The following is a 16,992-nucleotide window of genomic DNA, read 5'->3' on the forward strand; positions in this document are numbered from 1 at the left end:
GTTAGAAAAGGTATGTAATTAGTAGGTGCCGGTAAATAGTCTCTTTGCAAACTAAAAGAAAAACACATCATTTAAAATGGCCCTTTTCCAGAGAAGTAGCCTTGTGCTCGGTTGATGTCTTGTATCATGTAATAAACTCCTAGCTGTTTTTCATCTGTGTCACTGCTGCCGCCCTACAACTTTTCACAACTTTGTTACAATAAGTAGGTCTGCACTATTATATTAATGCAAAAAAAAGAAGAAAAAGTTAACCTATGTGGCATATTTAGAAAGGCCATAATTAGCATAGTCCAGCAGAGGGAGCAGCACAACGCATCTGTAAGACTGCTACTGCATCAAGTGAAAAGAAAACCATTTCTCTGAGCTTTTGCTTAATTTGATTGATTTCTTACTGGTCTTGGAGAGAGATATGGCTTCTGCCTTTTGGCTTCTCCAGCCGACTGGACTGGGCTGGCAAATAGTCATAATCACCATCCAGTGTGGGTGCTGAAATGAATGTTCTGCATGTATGTGCACATGACAGACAGGAGAGAAGTAGTTTGTAGCTGAAATGCAGCTAGCAAAGGAGAGAGAAGTCTGAGTTTTTGCAGTTAGTTGGCATGAGGGAGCTTTGAGGAGCTACAAAAGGTACACAGTTGATTTGGGAGACCTGATGCTACTCTAAAAACAATCACTGCCTGTCTGACTGCCACCTGTTGTCAGGTTGTACATTTAAAAAAAATAAACAGATACTGACAAAATACCCAAAGTCTCTAGTACTTTTTCCTTTCAAGAGAATTGGCCAAGTTCAGGCCTGATCCAGCCAAGCAGTCGGGTGTCTGAATAGTTCAACAAGACTTTTAAAAAGTTTACATCCTAGCTGTGGTGGTGGCGGCAGGGAGAGGGTGCTACCATTTGGGCTCCATTTCAGGCAGCAGAATGTCTTGGTGCTGAAAAGCCTACCCCATGTTGGTTAGGCATGATGGGATTTGTAGTCCAACACATCTGGAGGGCACCAGATTGGGGGTGCCTCCTTTACATGTTGAAAGTCACCAACATCTCCAGTTAAAAGGAGCAGGTAATGTGATGAAAGACTTCTGCTGAGATCCTGGAGAGTTAGACCATACTAGCCACTAGATCTCCTTACAAAACCTTACCAAAAACAGGAGGCCAGCCAGCATGAAAATGAAGATGGATATTGCCAACCATAGAAGAACGGTAGCCCATGCTGGGATAACATCACAGTCTCACATGCTGCAGAGATCCCTGAAAATGAGAGGATTAAGAATATACTGATAGCAATTTACTCATAATTGACACTGGAAAAAATACCTCAGCTTCTTAGGGGAGATTTATTTATTTTTTATTTATTTAAAATATTTCTTGCCCACCTTTCAGGGCAGAAGGCCTCCCAAGGTGGCTCATAGCAATAAAATACATAAAAACAGTTAAAGTATTAAGTGATAAAAACATAAAAACAATAAAAACAACAATAAAACCAGCAACAATGTTAACAGCAGTAACAGCGATAAGAGTCATATCAATAGAAGGCCAAGGTAAAATAATATGTTTTCAAGGCCTTCTTAAAAGTCTGCAATGACGGAGCATGGCAGACCTCCAATGGCAGCTTCTTCCAAAGGTGTGGGGCCACTGCAGAGAAGGCCCTCTCACGTGTGGTCACCCACCTGACTGCTCTCATGGGTGGGCAAATGAGAAGGGCCTCTCTTTCTTATCTTAAAGTGCGGGCAGGCTGATATGGGTGAAGGTGATCCTTCAAGTAACTTGGTCCCAAACCATTTAAGGCTTTAAAGATCAAAACCAGCGATTTGAATTGATCCACATTACAACAGCAGTTTTTAGGATTGCATTGAATGTTTTCTTGCATTGATTTTTGGTAGAAAGCAGCACTTTCAGGGGAGGCAGAACTATTGCAAGGGGAAGGGGCACAAACCCCTTAATTGTGAGAATATTCACTTGTTTTAACCCTGTTTGGGAACAGCATGGCACCAATCTTCTGCTATTGCTTCTGTGCCATTTTTTCCTCCCCAGTGCCATGCATTACTGCATTTCCTTTCTGGATTATTTATTTATTTAATTACATTTCTCTACCATCTATTAGTCAAAGCTTTCTGGGCAGTTCACAAAATGAAAATAAAACCATAAAATACAATAACGTAGTAAAACATAATTTAAAAACCTTACATTTAAAATGGGATTTTTTTAACCAGAATTTCATTCTACTTATTCTAACTTGCATTCGTGCTAATGCACACTTGAAAGGAAGATTCAGTGGTTGGGAATGTGGGTGGCTAACCCTTTCCATGCCCACCCAAGCCATTTTCAGACCATTTCCCCCCTGCAATCAGGCTGTGAGATCATATACAGCTTGGCTTGGGAAGGGGGAAGGGATGGCCTTAGGATAAGAGCTTTTGTAAGACAGAATCCTCAGGCATGAAAAGAGCAATGTACCACTCCTTCTGCCTGCCAGTTCTCCCCAACAAATGCTCCCTTCCCATACATTTGCATTACCAAGGCAGATGCAGGCTTGGGAACCCACCTTTGCACAGGTGACATGTAGTTCTACCATGGTTGAGCAAATATAGTGGGGTTATAGATTTGGTTGCTAATTACCTTGAGCATCTCCATAGGACTCTCTAAGTGAGGGAGTGACATTTCCAGAATCTGTAACCATGGCCTTGGCAGAGGTATCTTCATGAGCTGGCGACTTGGCTTTCACAGTGATGACATCAATAGTCTTTTATGTTGAAGCACGGGTCAAATCTTTAGGAGGTTCTTTTGGGGTGACATCTGCCCCACCAGGGTTGGATCCCTGAAAGTGACTGGGTCACTTCCTGTATCAGCAGTCCAGGCTCTATTTGGTTTAGCTCTCCCATGATGCAGGGTAGCTGTGTATGTGGCAGGTGGGGTCTTTGCAGAAGCAGAATCAATAACTGTGTTTTTACTGGGAGCCGTTGCACTTAAAGTATATGCGATTGTAGTGTATCCTCTAGAGATCGTGCTTACTGTAAAACTAATATCCATATTTATGATGAATGGTGGAGTGTCGGGAATTGTAGCAACAGTCTCTTCATTTAAGTTGTTTGTCTTCATTTCTTCAGTTGTTCCTTCAGTGAACATGGGACCTGTAGGTGTTTAGAAATGACAAGAAATATATATATTTTTTCCTATATCAGTATGAGACTGGGACCAGGGGTGGGGGTTGATTTGGACTCGTGATTTCAATGGTTCCAAGGAAATAAAGGAACTGAGGGGATGTTTCATATATTTACAAGAATCTGAGACCTATAAAAGCTGGCCTCTTATGGAGACAGATTGGAGTTTAGGACGATATCTGAATGTCTGAATGCAGAAGCTCTGTCTTGATATAAGTGAGCCAGGTAGCCAATTAGACATTTGTTTAGAAGTTAGTTCCACCACCTTCATGGTTCTGAACTCCCATTACAAAAGAACTAGCCAGTTCTAGCCAGCTGGATTACTGTAAAAAGGGATTAAACTGGGAATGTGTATTAGAGACCTATTTCACAGCATGGGTGATGAATCCTAGATATTCCAGATGGTGCTGCTGGTCTACTTCAAAATATAGGTGTTTGTCACAGAGACTTTCCCGTAAAACTCTCCATGCCTGTGGTACTTATTTCATGCAAACAGAAATATTGGGGAGGGGTCATAGTTCAGCAGTAGAACACATACTTTGCACACAGAACATCACAGGTTCAATCATCTGCAACTCCAGGTAGGACTGGGAAAGACTTCTGTCTGAAATCCTGGAGAGACACTGTCAGTCAGTGTAAACAACATACTTGGTCTGACTTGGAATAAGACAGCTTCCTATGTACCTGTTCACTGGCCAATGCAAATAATGAAAAAAACAGGAGTCTTGTATAGGCTGGCCCTACTATTGGGCAGAGTGAGGCAGTTTCCTTGGGTGGCAGATGCTGGGTGGTGTGAAGAGGGCAGCACTGGTGGTTCCCTGACCATTTTCTCTGCTGGAAGACAGTGCTGTGTATACCATGCACCCCCTAAGCTAGCTTGCCGCCCTCAGGTGAGGTGGAGGATGCTGCCCCGTCACCTGACATACGACTCAACTGCTGGTGTGGGTGGCTTCTGTAGATGGAAAGGGGAAGGGAGGCACCATCTTGTTCTTTGCCTCAGGCAGCAAAATGTTTTGGGCCTGCCTTAGGGTGGCTGGGCTTTTTGCTTTCAGACTGGCTGTTCCCCTCCCATGTCAACATGTGAGAATGTTTAACACTATTGCTAATCTAAAGATATTCCTGCTCTTATTGTCTGTCTGTCTGTCTGTCTGTCTGTCTGTCTGTCTATCTATCTATCTATCTATCTATCTATCGCATTTTATCTCCCCCAGATTTAGGGCTTTTGAGCCCAAGTGGATCCTTACGGTAGCTTAGCTACAAAAAAATCCATCAAAAACAAGTTTAAAAAAACACGCAGAACATCATCCCTAATGGAAAGCAATAAAAGAAGCAAGCAAGCAAGCAAACACAGAGTATCTGTGTTTTGCATTGAATGAAAGCAGATCGGCCAGTTGCCGTAAATGCCCTCTGAAATAGAACAGTGTAGTGAACCATGTTTGAGGCTTGTGCTTGGAGGAGACTGCCTGGAGGATGAAGGTAAGTTTGGGGATTGAGCTGATGTTTGGAAGAGGGAATGCCTGGACTGTAGACAGGGTAGCTGAGTGGGAATGGGTTAGGTTAAGTCAGCCTGTGAATTTATTTACATTGTTCCTCAAATAAACAGTGCTGACTCTGTTGATAACCCTGGGTAAATGTCAGTGAAACCCATGCTTAAAGGGTTTGAACACCTGCCCTGATGCCTACTTGCACTTAGCACAAGACTGTGCTAACAGCTTTAGGATGCAATCCTATGCAGGTTTAGACAGAAAAAAGTCCTGCAACTCCCAGCATTCCCCAGCCAGCATGGGAAAGCTGGCAGTTGTAGGACCTTTTTCTGTCTAAACATGCATAGGATTGTGTCCTTAGAGAGCTTTCTAAAAGCCATGAATGAGCAGCCCTGACAAGCTTTCCTAGGTAGTATGTTTCATGGGGTAGGCACCACCACTAAAAGGACCCCGCTCTTTGTACTTACCAACCTCACCTCTTGGGTGAGGTCATAGAATTCTGAATGTGACATCATCCATGGAGCCAAGCCCATGGAAAGGCACATCCCTAAAATCCCATAGCCCTTTACTGTCTAGGGTTTTAAAAAGTTAGAACTGTTGCAGAACCCAGAGTCAGAGAGACCACGGAGTGAAGGAAAAAGAGATTCTTTATTTAACGCGCGGGCTCAAGGCTGGAATCATTTCCAAAGAGCCAGAAGCCCCGAAATACATCAGCACATTGTTTTTATAGACATTGTGACACATATGAAATGGCTCCTCCTCCCCCTCCCGCGTGGGGTTGCAGTCCTCAACATTTCTTCTCCTAGCACTATTGTTTATAATACAAGAACTGGGTTATAGGGTAGCCATGATAAGGAGAGAACAGAAGAGAACAGCAGAGAACAAGATATACAATTGTATGACCTTTGACAAGATAAGGAACTCCTGTGTCTCGTCAGCTTACAACAATATATTCAAGGGAGAAAGAGCTCAGCAAGAACATGAAGCATGAGACTGCATGAGGCTACTTAGTCTGACCCCCGATATGGCTGCTACATTCCTCCCTTAAATGCATAATTTCATTACAATTATAGCATTTCTGATAACTATACAAAGCTTTTTGTGACATACATATTACTTAGCCTCTTGTTGGGCTATTAGAGCGTAGAGGGCAGCAGTTTTACTAGCTGAGACATAAAACAGATTGGTTAAACAGCGCATAAGACAAGGAATGCAGAGACATAACAGTATCTCTATGAACAACACTGGTAGAATTAGGATGAACAATGCTTTAAACCAGCTAAGATCTGGAAGCCAAGGGGTTAACTAATTTAGCTAATGGTTTTGTCTTATTGTTTTGTTAGCTACTATATTGTGCAGCTTGTTGATTTGTTCATCTACAGCATTGCCATTATCAGTTAAGTTAAAACAACAGAGCTTTTGGTGTGTGTCACAACTTAAATGATGAAGAAGGAAGAGGTAATCTATACCAGCTTTATTTTTTAGAACTGCACCTCTTAGATCACGCAACTCTTTATTTAACAATGACAATGCTCGTGAGGTGGCATTTATACTTTTGGCTAAGCTGCAAGCTAACCGGTTGATCTCTAGACCATTAGCCAAGGCTAAACCTGGAACCCCAACTAGTGACATTGTTAAGGCCAATTTTTCTGAGTCAGAATATAACTGCACATGACTATTACAATTTTTAGTTAGTTGGAGTGCTCGAGGCTGCCATCGACGGATTTTCTCGGGCCACAGGGGAAGAATTGGCACCAGTTTAATTGGCGGCTGAGGCAACATGGGTGGTTATTAGACAAGTTGGCAGGAATGAATGACCAAGTGCGGGAACTACATGTCTAAAACCATCTATGAGACAAAAGTATGTGGGCATTATTAAAAGATATGTTTTGAATTTTATTACAGTGGAAGGGGGCCAGGGATAGCTTTATATTTTCTGGAAAATATTTTGACAATTAAGCATTCGTGCACACGTAGCATTTGTTTCAGCAATGATGGGGGTGCGTAGAGTGAACTCTGTAGGGGGTAGGATCTTTGCAACCACGCCCCAATTAGCATTTTGGGAATAAGTTAAACTTACACCATAAACTCTTAACATGGTATCTTTTTGAATTTTCCCAGGATGTCTACAGACAGGTATTAGGCAAGAGCTAATAAGCCTGTTTGCAGGTATACCTCTTGGCAAACAAAAATGTTTTACTTTCGTGATGTTAGCCAGGTGAAGCCAGTAATTATCAGCAAATCACTGGGACAAACTTTTCTTTTCAGGGGCAGACCCCCCTTTTTGCACCTTATTAAGGAAACACAATGCAATGCTACTAACACTACAACACACATGTTTGATCTTCTTTGGGATCTGACCGTACGCTGGGCAGCTATTCACCTGGCAAGCTGCAGTAGGGTCTAGTCCCCTTCTTCAATTCTCCAGTTGCAGGTCTGACCGTACGCAGGGGGACAGTTTCCCGGTGTGTCCACAGTAAGGTCTAGCCTGAGTCTTCTTACTGCTTTTTCAGAATGATTTTTAAAGGATTTTCAGGATTTCTGTTTACAGTCTACTCTCCCCCTCTCGCTCTCTTGACTCGTGTCCAATGTATTCAGGGTTTAACTCCAGCTGCTTTCATAGCTGCGGGGGTGGAAAGTATGACAGTTTTCAGTCCTCTCTATCTGGGAATCAAAGGGTTTTTTTCCCTCTTTAACTCATACTTTAACTCTTGGTTGGAAAGGATGAACTTCTGTGATGGGAATGGCTTATTTTTTAAGACAAAGCGACGCTGGGCTTGAAGAACTTTGCTCAGTGTTTGGACTTCTTGTTTAAGGCTAACGTTTGCTTGCTCTTGATGCTACTCTAGTGTCAATCATGAAGTTAATGTCACGGCCCCTCTCAAGCTGTCTCCCTCTTCGCCTATTCTGGCCCCTTTGGTTTTCTTCTTTGTGTATTTGATTTATTTTATTTGGGCATTCATGCCACTAATGTCCATCTTGTCCACACTGGGCACACTGGTTCTTTTTTAAGAATCTTCTGCCTTTGCCGGGTCTTCTTCTTTTTTTCTTCCGTCCACGTCTTCTTGGTCCTCTGGGTTGAGGGAGGTGTACTGGCGATAGGCATTTGAAAGACGCTCCAAGCACGCTCTGGGGCCTCGGTGGCACCTTGCAGCACTTTAGACACTTTGGTCATATTAATTGACTTCTTTATACCTGCCTTTACGGCTTTTAACAGCAGGGTTTGATACTGGGTGAGGCGCTCTAGCCCCACTTGTGTTTTGGGATTCCAGCGGGGGGGGGGAGGGTTTACTTACAAGGAGACTTTATTGGATAACTTACAGCACATAGGCGTACTTAATGGTTGGATCAGACAGCTTCTCTGAACCACGAACTATTGGGCTAAATGGGTTTTATACCATACATGTTACCCATGACGCAGCACAACACTAGCAAGCATTTTCAGCATAGGCTAGAAGTGTTTGGTTCTCAGGCACAGCTTCCTGTAAACAACTTCGCTTCCCAAAGTGCTTGATAACACTTTTATTTATTAGTATGGGAAGACAATTTTTTTCTCTTTCTTTTGCTTTCTTTTTCTTTGCTGATCTGCCTGTATTGCAGATCATGTTTCAAACTTTTTACATAAAACTTTCTGCTCCATGCACCAGCCTTGTCTCTTTATTTGTCTTTTTTTAAGTTAAACTCACTTACTTAAACCTTTCTGCCTTACACTAGTCTCAATGACACACATTTGGGATAGGCTCTTCTTCTAGTTACATTTTCTTTATCTTAAAGAACTATTACATTATTGTGGCTACTTTACCCCAGGTAATAAGCTCCAGGCACAATCAGCTGCTTTTAATTTACTCTGGGGGCAACTATGGCCATGCTTCTTTTCTACAAATGTTTTTTTTTTCTTTGCCCCTTGCCTTTTATTTCTTTTTTTCCCCTCCCTTCTTTATCTGTCTGCTACTTTCTCTATTTCCTTCTTTTCTACTTGCTTTTGTCTTTCTTTCCTTGTCATCCATTGGGAACCACACTTAGTATTATTTGGAGTTGCAACTAACACTAATCTGCAAATATCACATATATTTTATGATATTTAAGAAATCATAAAATATACACAACAAACTTTTTCTGCAATTTAACACAATGAATGGAAAGCACTTTTTGCATGGTAAGGCATGATGGAGCAGATCCAGCAATTATACTGCTTTTCTGGCTGAAAGCTCAGGGCCCATTAAAATCAAGGGACGGGCATACCCACACACGCAAAGAGTTTTAGGTCACCATTTTTGCATCGGCAACTCTATGCTGCATGAGTTTTAGCAGAAGGAAATCTAAAAGTCATAGATCAAACTCAGCCTGCTGTACACTGAGCTGACTACAAACACAGACACACGGTCCACAGCGATGAGAGTTCAAGTTTATCAAAAGCTTCACAGCACTGTCCATGGCAAGTCTTTGACAATTTAAAATTTTAGTTCATGTGCAGAGTGTCTCTAAAAAGCCCAGATGATAATGGAGGCAAACAGAGAAGGCTCTGGGCAATGAAGATGAGATGTTTCCAGCAAAGGCTCTCCACTTTTGCATCAGTTTAAAAAGGGAAAAGTGTGGCCCTACACCCCTTCTGACAGACAAGGGCCTTTAACTTTTTAGCAAGGCCTCTGTCTAAACAGAGCGGCACAGCTCAGCTCTCTAGCCGTGACGCTTTAACTTGGGCAACTCCTCTGTAAATTTTATTTTACTTCTGTCAGGTTCTCACAGACATTTTAAAAACTTACTTTTTTTTTCTCTCTCTTCTAACCTGGTACACGAAAGCACTGAAACACTGAGTGCTGAAACTCAGGACGCTGGGGGGTGATGGGCATCGCTTTATACTTGCATTTTTCAGGCAGCCATTAATCTTCGGGGAGGCGGTGGGGTGATTTGCAGGACTTCAAAGGCAAGCTTCTCAGTTTGTTTGTATTTGTAAATCCCAAGCTTAAAACAGGACATGATGAGGTACAGGGCAGCTAAATCTTTGCTTTGGCACGGGCAACAAATAACTCGGGTCAGCTTTTTTCGCTGGGGTCTCAAACAGGAAAACAGTCTTAATTTAAAGTTGTAACATCACTGACAGCGTCAGCCAGCCAGCTACACAGATCTCATTGTTTTTTAAGACAGTTGCTCCAGTATCTTCTTTTCTTCTCAATCAGGTTGGGTCTCCCAGCTTACACAGTTTATTGCAGCTTTCAGGAGCATGGTAGTAGCGTGATTTTGGCTTGGCCAGGAACATGCTGTCTGGTTTCTCGGTCTCTTCAGCACACACACTTAGGCAGTGTACCACTGGACACTCAAATCAGTGAGATTTCTTCATTGCAGGGAATCCCACGGCAAAAGCTTAATGGTTACGCTCTTCAGAAATCATATAGCCGATGGTCAGTAGCTACAGGCTCTATGCAATTCTAACACAGTTCAAAGCTAAACACGGTTACCTTGACAAAGATCTTCAACATGGTCTTTCCGCTTCATTCTGCTTTGGGCCAGTCTTATGGCACACTTTTCACTCGAAGAGGGGTCTAGCCTGTGCTCTGGGGGCTGATTCTTCACCTTTATTTTCTATTTTGCCTTCATCTTCTGGGTCTTCATTTTCAGTTTCCATTTCTTAGGGATTTCATCTCAATTAGGCGAGGTGATGATGTTGCACAACTCAGAACGCTGTGGGCAATTTTCCTGCCCCCCCCCCCCCCTCGGCGCGCTAGGCTAACAGCTACTTCTTCGGCCTTACACTCTCACGCTCCCACGCTTTGTTAAAAGCCAGACTGTCCTGCAACATTTCTCTAATTAACAGCCTCAGATCTTGTTCTTTTTTTCCTCTCAGCTCGACCTTGAGCTTTTTGCTGTTTTCTCTCTCTAATCTGAATCTTTAAAAAAAAACCTTTTTCCTTCTTTGTTTGACATACATCTCAAGGGGGTGCAAGGTTTGCTTCCCCCACCACCCATAGCCTCCCTCCTAAATTGAAGACAGACACAATTAGGGAATAGGAATTGGTCAGTGAGTAAGGGGTCTCACCGGCTGACACAAGAGGATTTTATACACCACGCACTTTGCTACTGGCCTGGGCACCCGGACGGTCAACGGTATGCGTCAGAAACCGCAGTAGCCACTCACACAATCATCAATCTCTCCACTGCATCCATATGTCCCTGCCACCCACTTTTCCCACTTTTTACCAGAGCGGAAAGTGGCTTCCCCAGCTTCCTACTGAGTACTGGCATGCTGGGTACTGGCGCCCACTTGGGGGTGTGATCAGGCCCCCCTTCTACCCGCAAGGAGTAGGTTCTTTTTGTATACGTATACCACCAACACTGACCTTCTTCATAAGGCGGGGCCCTCTTTTTTTCTGCCCAGTGGCCTTTCTCCCTAAAGGCGGGGCCCTCTTTTTCCCATATACTTGCCTTTCTCCTGAAGGCTTCCAATGTGGGTTTCAACTCAATTGCAGCTGCGATACAGGCAGGGCTCAAGTTCCTTCCTCCGCTTCCCAAGGTTCTCTTGCTGCTGTTTGGGCGATCCCGGTGCAGGCTTTCTCCCATTCACTCGACAAAAAGGTTGGTGGCGCCAAGAAAGGGAGGCATGCGCCGAGCTCGTCTTCCCGGTGCGGCGATCAAGAGCAGGCAACTGCCACCTGTCTGGCTCAGAGCCTGCCACATCCGAGTCACGGCACCATTTATGTTGCAGAACCCAGAGTCAGAGAGACCACGGAGTGAAGGAAAAAGAGATTCTTTATTTAATGCGCGGGCTTAAGGCTGGAATCATTTCCAAAGAGCCAGAAGCCCCGAAATACATCAGCACATTGGTTTTATAGACATTGTGACACATATGAAACGGCTCCTCCTCCCCCTCCCACGTGGGGTTGCAATCCTCAACATTTCTTCTCCTAGCACCATTGTTTATAATACAAGAACTGGGTTATAGGGTAGCCATGATAAGGAGAGAACAGAAGAGAACAGCAGAGAACAAGATATACAATTGTATGACCTTTGACAAGATAAGGAATTCCTGTGTCTCATCAGCTTACAACAATATATTCAAGGGAGAAAGAGCTCAGCAAGAACATGAAGCATGAGACTGCATGAGGCTACTTAGTCTGACCCCCGATATGGCTGCTACAGAACCTGTTCTGTGAGGCCAGAAGCTAGAAACCAATGGAGCGCTGTGAGGATCAGAGTATCATGCTTTTGTGGTTGGCAGTGGCTAATAACGAGGCAACCACATTCTGGAGAAGCTGCTGAAGTTTCCAGATGCTCTTCAAAGACAACCCACATGCCAGTAGGCTTAACAGGAAGTTGCCACAACATGGATGACAATGGGCAAGCATTTGTCTTGCTTCAAATGCAAACCCCCACCCAGGATGCAGGAATCTTTGGGTGACATGGGGCAGGGCTCTTGATTCTTTAATACATCAAAAGCAGATATTGGACAGTTAGTTTTCTCCCACCACATTACATAACATGAGAGAAGCTACACCCATCCAAATCATTCCCTCTATTTCTGACATCCCAGCCATGAGTGTCGTTGCTTATGTAGCCAAAATGGCACCGTCCATGCACAAGAAGGAGACATCAGCAGGCCTGGAGGAGTCCCGAGGCTTTGCAGAAATGCAAAAAGATGAGGGGGGGGAATCTTAAGGGAACACACACACACCCCCCACACACACACAAACAGCTCAAGGAGGACTAAGCATTCTCGATGGTCATACGGTATTGGGGGGAAAATGGAGTTGGAGAAGGAATGGAAGAGAGTGGCTGGAGTTCTGGACAGGTGGGGCTCCACGATGCAACATTTTCTTGTAGGTCCCGCTTGTTCTCCCTACTACACAGTTATTAAAGGCACAGAAGCAAGCCCTGCCCGGAACTGAGTCAGGTCACCTACAAGGCGGCTTCTTTAAAAAGCATCATCTTTATTGACCGCAGTCTGCAAAGTCATTACTGAACCATCACGTACAATCAGTAATCACAGAAATCATTTCCTGTGCCATTGCTGGCCTATTTGGGGGCATTTGTTGTTGCCTTATTTGATGCACAACTTAGCAAGGCTGTGCCGATGAGACGGAAAACAAAGAATTAAAACTGGGTCAGGTGGAAATGAGGCAGCACTTGAGACCATTCCTTCGAGGGCCAAAATAGGTGTTACTTTAAACTTGTGTTTAGCAACTGTGTCTGTTGTCTTTTTTACTCTAGAGTAGGCACAGAGGCCCCCATCCGGACTGGTGCCCTAGTGTGGGGAAAGAGGGGTTTTAACCCTCTCCCCCCCACACACACAATGGGCCCGATGCACATTGGGGCCTCCAGACCTGCCATTTCTATTGCAAAACAATGTCCTTTAAGGCAGGGGTGGGGAACCTCTTTCAGTTCTAGGGCCAAATTCCATTCCGAGAAGCTTTCAAGGGCCGCTTTCCAGAGGCAAGTGAGGCTGAAGGTAAAAGGGGCAGAACCAAAATGCAAACAAATAAAATAAAATAAAATACCGGCATATTTTAGCTTAAAGCAATTACTGCCAGCATCTAAGCCTTAGGAAAGGCATTGAAACATTTTAGAATTGGTGGTGGTGGTGGTGGTGGTGAGAGGACATGATCAGGGAGTCTGATGGGCAGAGAGCTTCGGCTATTGGGCGGTGTAGAAATGAAATAAATAAATAAATAAATACATACATACATAAATAAATAAAAGAAAAAGCTGGAAACCCGCCAAATGACTGGCAGTTGGGAGAAGGGAGAGGACCCAGTTTTGCTTGCAGGCCTGAGGTTCCCAATCCCTGCTTTAATGGGATCTATTTTGTGAATGGCCACCATTAGTAATGCCATTAGTGCTTTCTACATTTAATTTCCTTCTAACCTTACTGTTTGCAGTTCCCTCCCACCCTTGTACTATGTATCTGAAACTCTCAATAACACTTAAAAGTGGGCTACAGTCCATAGAAGCATATGCCAGAATAAAGATCTTCGAATCTAAGGTCCCAAAAGAGACTGTGTGAAGCAACGCAGGCTGCGTTTTCTTTCAATTGCTCCAGGCCAGACGATGAGGTCAGGTCATGGTCCCCCACTCCACGTCGCACCCACCACTCTCCCTCTTTCCTTAGGGACACAGAGTGATAGACACCTCAGGGGACCAGAGCCAAAAGAAAGGGTAAAGCTTCTCTCTGAAGGATGTCCTAAAGGTGAAGAGAGGTCCTGCATTATGAGAATCGGAGAACGTCAAGCACCCTGCTTCGTAGTCCAAGCTGACGAGGATCCTACGGGTCGGAACCTTTCTCTCTGTCTCAGAGGCCGGAGCTGCCGGACGGAGCTGGTAGGGGCCTAGCTCCACAGCCCAAACTCCGTGCTCTGGCTGAAGCACCACCGGCTTCTTCCTTTCCACAGACTCTTGAGCGACACCCAGGGCCCAGCCACACTGGCCTTCCACTTCCACCAGCCAGTGGTGACGGCCACTCGTGAAGCCCTCAGAGCCCAGCACACAGAAGGAGGGGTGGAATCTCTGAGAAGTGTTGTGGTGGGCCGGACAAGCATCCTGGCGGCTCACAGTCCTCCGGTCAGCTGAAATTGCAAGGTCGGGATGAGCTGACTCAGGGTCCAGGGTCAAGATCTCTGGAATGAAGGCAGAGAGCAGGCTTAATACGTCCCAGTTGTGGCATATGAAGCTTGACGGGCATCAGGTATGATGTGCACAAACACACAGATAACCAGCGGAGGCTGGTGGCTCCGATGTCAGTGGATCACAAGCCCCCAAACCGGTTCAGCACTTTGGATTGCTCCATTAGAGTTCTGACTGAAACCCAGAGCGGATTCACAGCCCCACTGACATCAGAGCCACCAGCCTCTGCTGCAGATAACTATCTAGGCAGGGAGATCTATGCGAAAGAGAAACTGGCTGCCTTTTTAGGTTCACCACTTCCCCTCTACCCTACAAACCAAACCCTGCCCGAGTTTATTCAATGAACTCTGTGAAAAGATGGGAGGTGTTGACCCCTTCCCTCCCTTCGATTTTCATGTTTCTAACACCCGTTGATGCTAACCGTGCATCTCAGTCAGGTGCTCCAACAGGGCCGTCTTCTTCCGGGAGAAATGGACAATGCTCTCTTCCAGTTCTGTGGTGGATACTGGTGTCCATTTTGGAAAGTTCCAGTTTTTACACCTACAGCAGGAGAGAAAGAAGGCAGAAGAGCCATCCATTGGCAGAAGGCGGCTGGGCACTTCTCTTGTTTGTCAGAATGTCTTGACAGATTCAGACAGCTGGGAACCTGGCACATAGCTGCTTAAAAGCCTACCACATCACACCTGTAACTGCACAGAGAGGTGGCTGTCTGTAGTCTCAGTGTTACCACCTATTAGCACCCTCCTGGAAAGCCAGGGAAGCAGAAAAGGAAGTGAAATCCAAGTCTGGCTGAGTGGAAAACATCATACAGGGCCTAGGAAGAACAGAGGGTTCTGTTGGTCAGACGGAGAGACAGAAGCAAGGAGATGGAGGTCTGGGAAGCCGCACTGGGGAACCAGAGTGGTGTAGTGGTTAGAGGGTCGGACTGGGACTCAGGAGATGAACCTAGATCCCCACTCGGCCATGAAGCTCCCTGGGTGATTTTGGGCCAGTCACTGACTCTCAGCCTAACCTACCTCACAGGGCTGTTGTGAGGATAAAATGGAGAGAAGGAGAACAACCACGTGAGCCGCCTCGTAGGAAAAAAGGTGGGATATAAATGTATTCATGTATTCCTTAATTAATGGGGAGGCAGCCCAGGAGATTGATAAGGAACCCACAGGCAGGGTGGCTGAAGGGGGACAGAATAAGAAGTGGTCTAAGAAGCAGGGAGGGACTTGGTGAAAGAGAAGCAGAGCTCGGATGATGGAAAGAAGGGACCTGTGAGAAAAGGAGTGGAGGAAAGACCCTCATATGGTACCCAGAGAGAGAGAGGCTGTGCGCCACTCTTAGATGGCAATTAACAACAAAGGTGCTTGGGACGCTCGTGCGGGGGACACTGTAAACCACAGTGCCAGGGCAGGGGAGCATTAAGGCCCAAAAGGTGAGTATGTGGGAAACTGATTTGAACAAGCCCAATCAGGTATCACACTGCAGCTCTCTCTAGAAACCTAGACAAAATAACAAGAAAAATTGAACTGAAACAAAATAGTTGCCTACCTGTTCAATAGCCTTCTAGCACCCTAAAAGGGAGAGAGAAAAGGAGAGAAATGGTGAGAAAGAGGAATTCTGAGAAGGACGGGAGGCAAGCTAAGGACATGCCCTCACAGCATCCACATTCGTACATTCAAAATTCCTCCATGCAACTACATAGGGTGCAAGGGTGTGGGGGAGCAGTGTCTGAGCTGAGCTCTGTACTCTGATGCCTGATTGTGAGGAGGAATTGCCTATGAGAACTCCCCCTTTTTTGAGGGAGGGGACGTAGCTCGGTGTGACAGAACTCCTGCTTTGCATGCAGATGGTCCGAGGTTCGATCCCCAGCATCTCTGTGAAGGGCTAGGATGGAATCCTGCGGGAAACCCTGGAGAGCCGCTACCACTCCGTGTCGACAGTGCTGGGCTGGATGGACCCATGGTCTGAATCAGTGTAAGGCAGCTTCCTGTGTAACTCACATGATCAAGGCTTCCACATGACCAGCTGGTGACATGGAGAGCTTGGCACATATGTTATGGGTCAACATCATTGTGGAGAGGAGGATGCATACTCGCTCCTCCACAAAGAGAGGACTGTAGCCCCGGGGTAACATATGAACCAGGTATGAGATTATTTGGACAGTCAAATGCATCCATGCCATTGCAACAGATCCATGCATTCCAGCGGTGCTTCAGCAAATACTGACCATCTGCCATTCATGCAAGCAACAGTGACAACTGCAGTGCCGGATTACACTGTCCAGTGTCAGCATGCAAGGCGCCCTGCGAGGAAAGCACCAATCAACATCTGCTAAGGACACCGCCACTCTTCTGGTTGCATACAACCATGCTTAAGCAGGAGCTTGGTCAGCTGCCACATGGACACTCATCTTAATGTAACAGTGCAGAATTGCTACTGTCTCCTTTCTCGGAGGGCAGGCCAGCTTCTGTCTCTTGAAGGGATCTACGATCTCTCAGACAAAGGCAAGAGAAGAGACGGAGGCAATAGAATTAGCAAGGCAAGCACCTTTGCAGCTGGAGCAGTCTGGCAGGAAGCAATTAATGCTATCTATTCGAAAGTGGTGGTGGTGATGAGGTCTTAGATATCTTCCACTACAATACTGGATCTTCCATGAACTCGACCTCTGTAGAGAGATGGTGTTACCATCTTAACTCTCTGATAGTGGTATCTATCTTCTAGCCTGTCACAGACTAACCTGTTTCATAGAATCA

At 45.2% G+C, this 16,992-nt stretch overlaps 2 protein-coding genes across 5 annotated transcripts in view; both read right to left on the reverse strand.

Annotated features, from left to right (window-relative positions):
* LOC146355291 (uncharacterized) overlaps window positions 1-11,039 on the reverse strand; it is a 47,432-nt gene extending 36,393 nt beyond the window's left edge. The window contains exons 1-3 of one of the 3 annotated variants that reach the window (XR_014787140.1): window positions 9,501-11,036; window positions 2,611-3,122; window positions 1,137-1,245 (exon numbers count right to left, since the gene is read on the reverse strand). The gene's annotated coding sequence lies outside the window, so the exon portion shown is untranslated. Of the gene's footprint in view, window positions 1-1,136; window positions 1,246-2,610; window positions 3,123-9,399 lie in introns of all 3 variants that reach the window. The other 2 variants (XR_014787139.1, XM_084830435.1) reach the window with 2 other exon arrangements.
* LOC146355293 (E3 ubiquitin-protein ligase TRIM39-like) overlaps window positions 3,131-16,992 on the reverse strand; it is a 29,737-nt gene continuing 15,875 nt past the window's right edge. For both annotated transcript variants that reach the window (XM_084830423.1, XM_084830422.1), the window contains 4 exons: window positions 15,788-15,810; window positions 14,670-14,788; window positions 11,057-14,241; window positions 3,131-7,259 (listed from right to left, as the gene is read on the reverse strand). In XM_084830423.1, the coding sequence (XP_084686549.1) occupies window positions 13,733-14,241; window positions 14,670-14,788; window positions 15,788-15,810 (651 nt within the window). In that variant the 3' untranslated portion in view covers window positions 3,131-7,259; window positions 11,057-13,732. The remainder of the gene's footprint in view (window positions 7,260-11,056; window positions 14,242-14,669; window positions 14,789-15,787; window positions 15,811-16,992) is intronic.

The sequence above is a fragment of the Heloderma suspectum genome, chromosome 2 (genome assembly GCF_057233095.1).
Source record: "Heloderma suspectum isolate Gila_16-S chromosome 2, 16-S_ref, whole genome shotgun sequence".
Classification (NCBI taxonomy): domain Eukaryota; kingdom Metazoa; phylum Chordata; class Lepidosauria; order Squamata; family Helodermatidae; genus Heloderma; species Heloderma suspectum.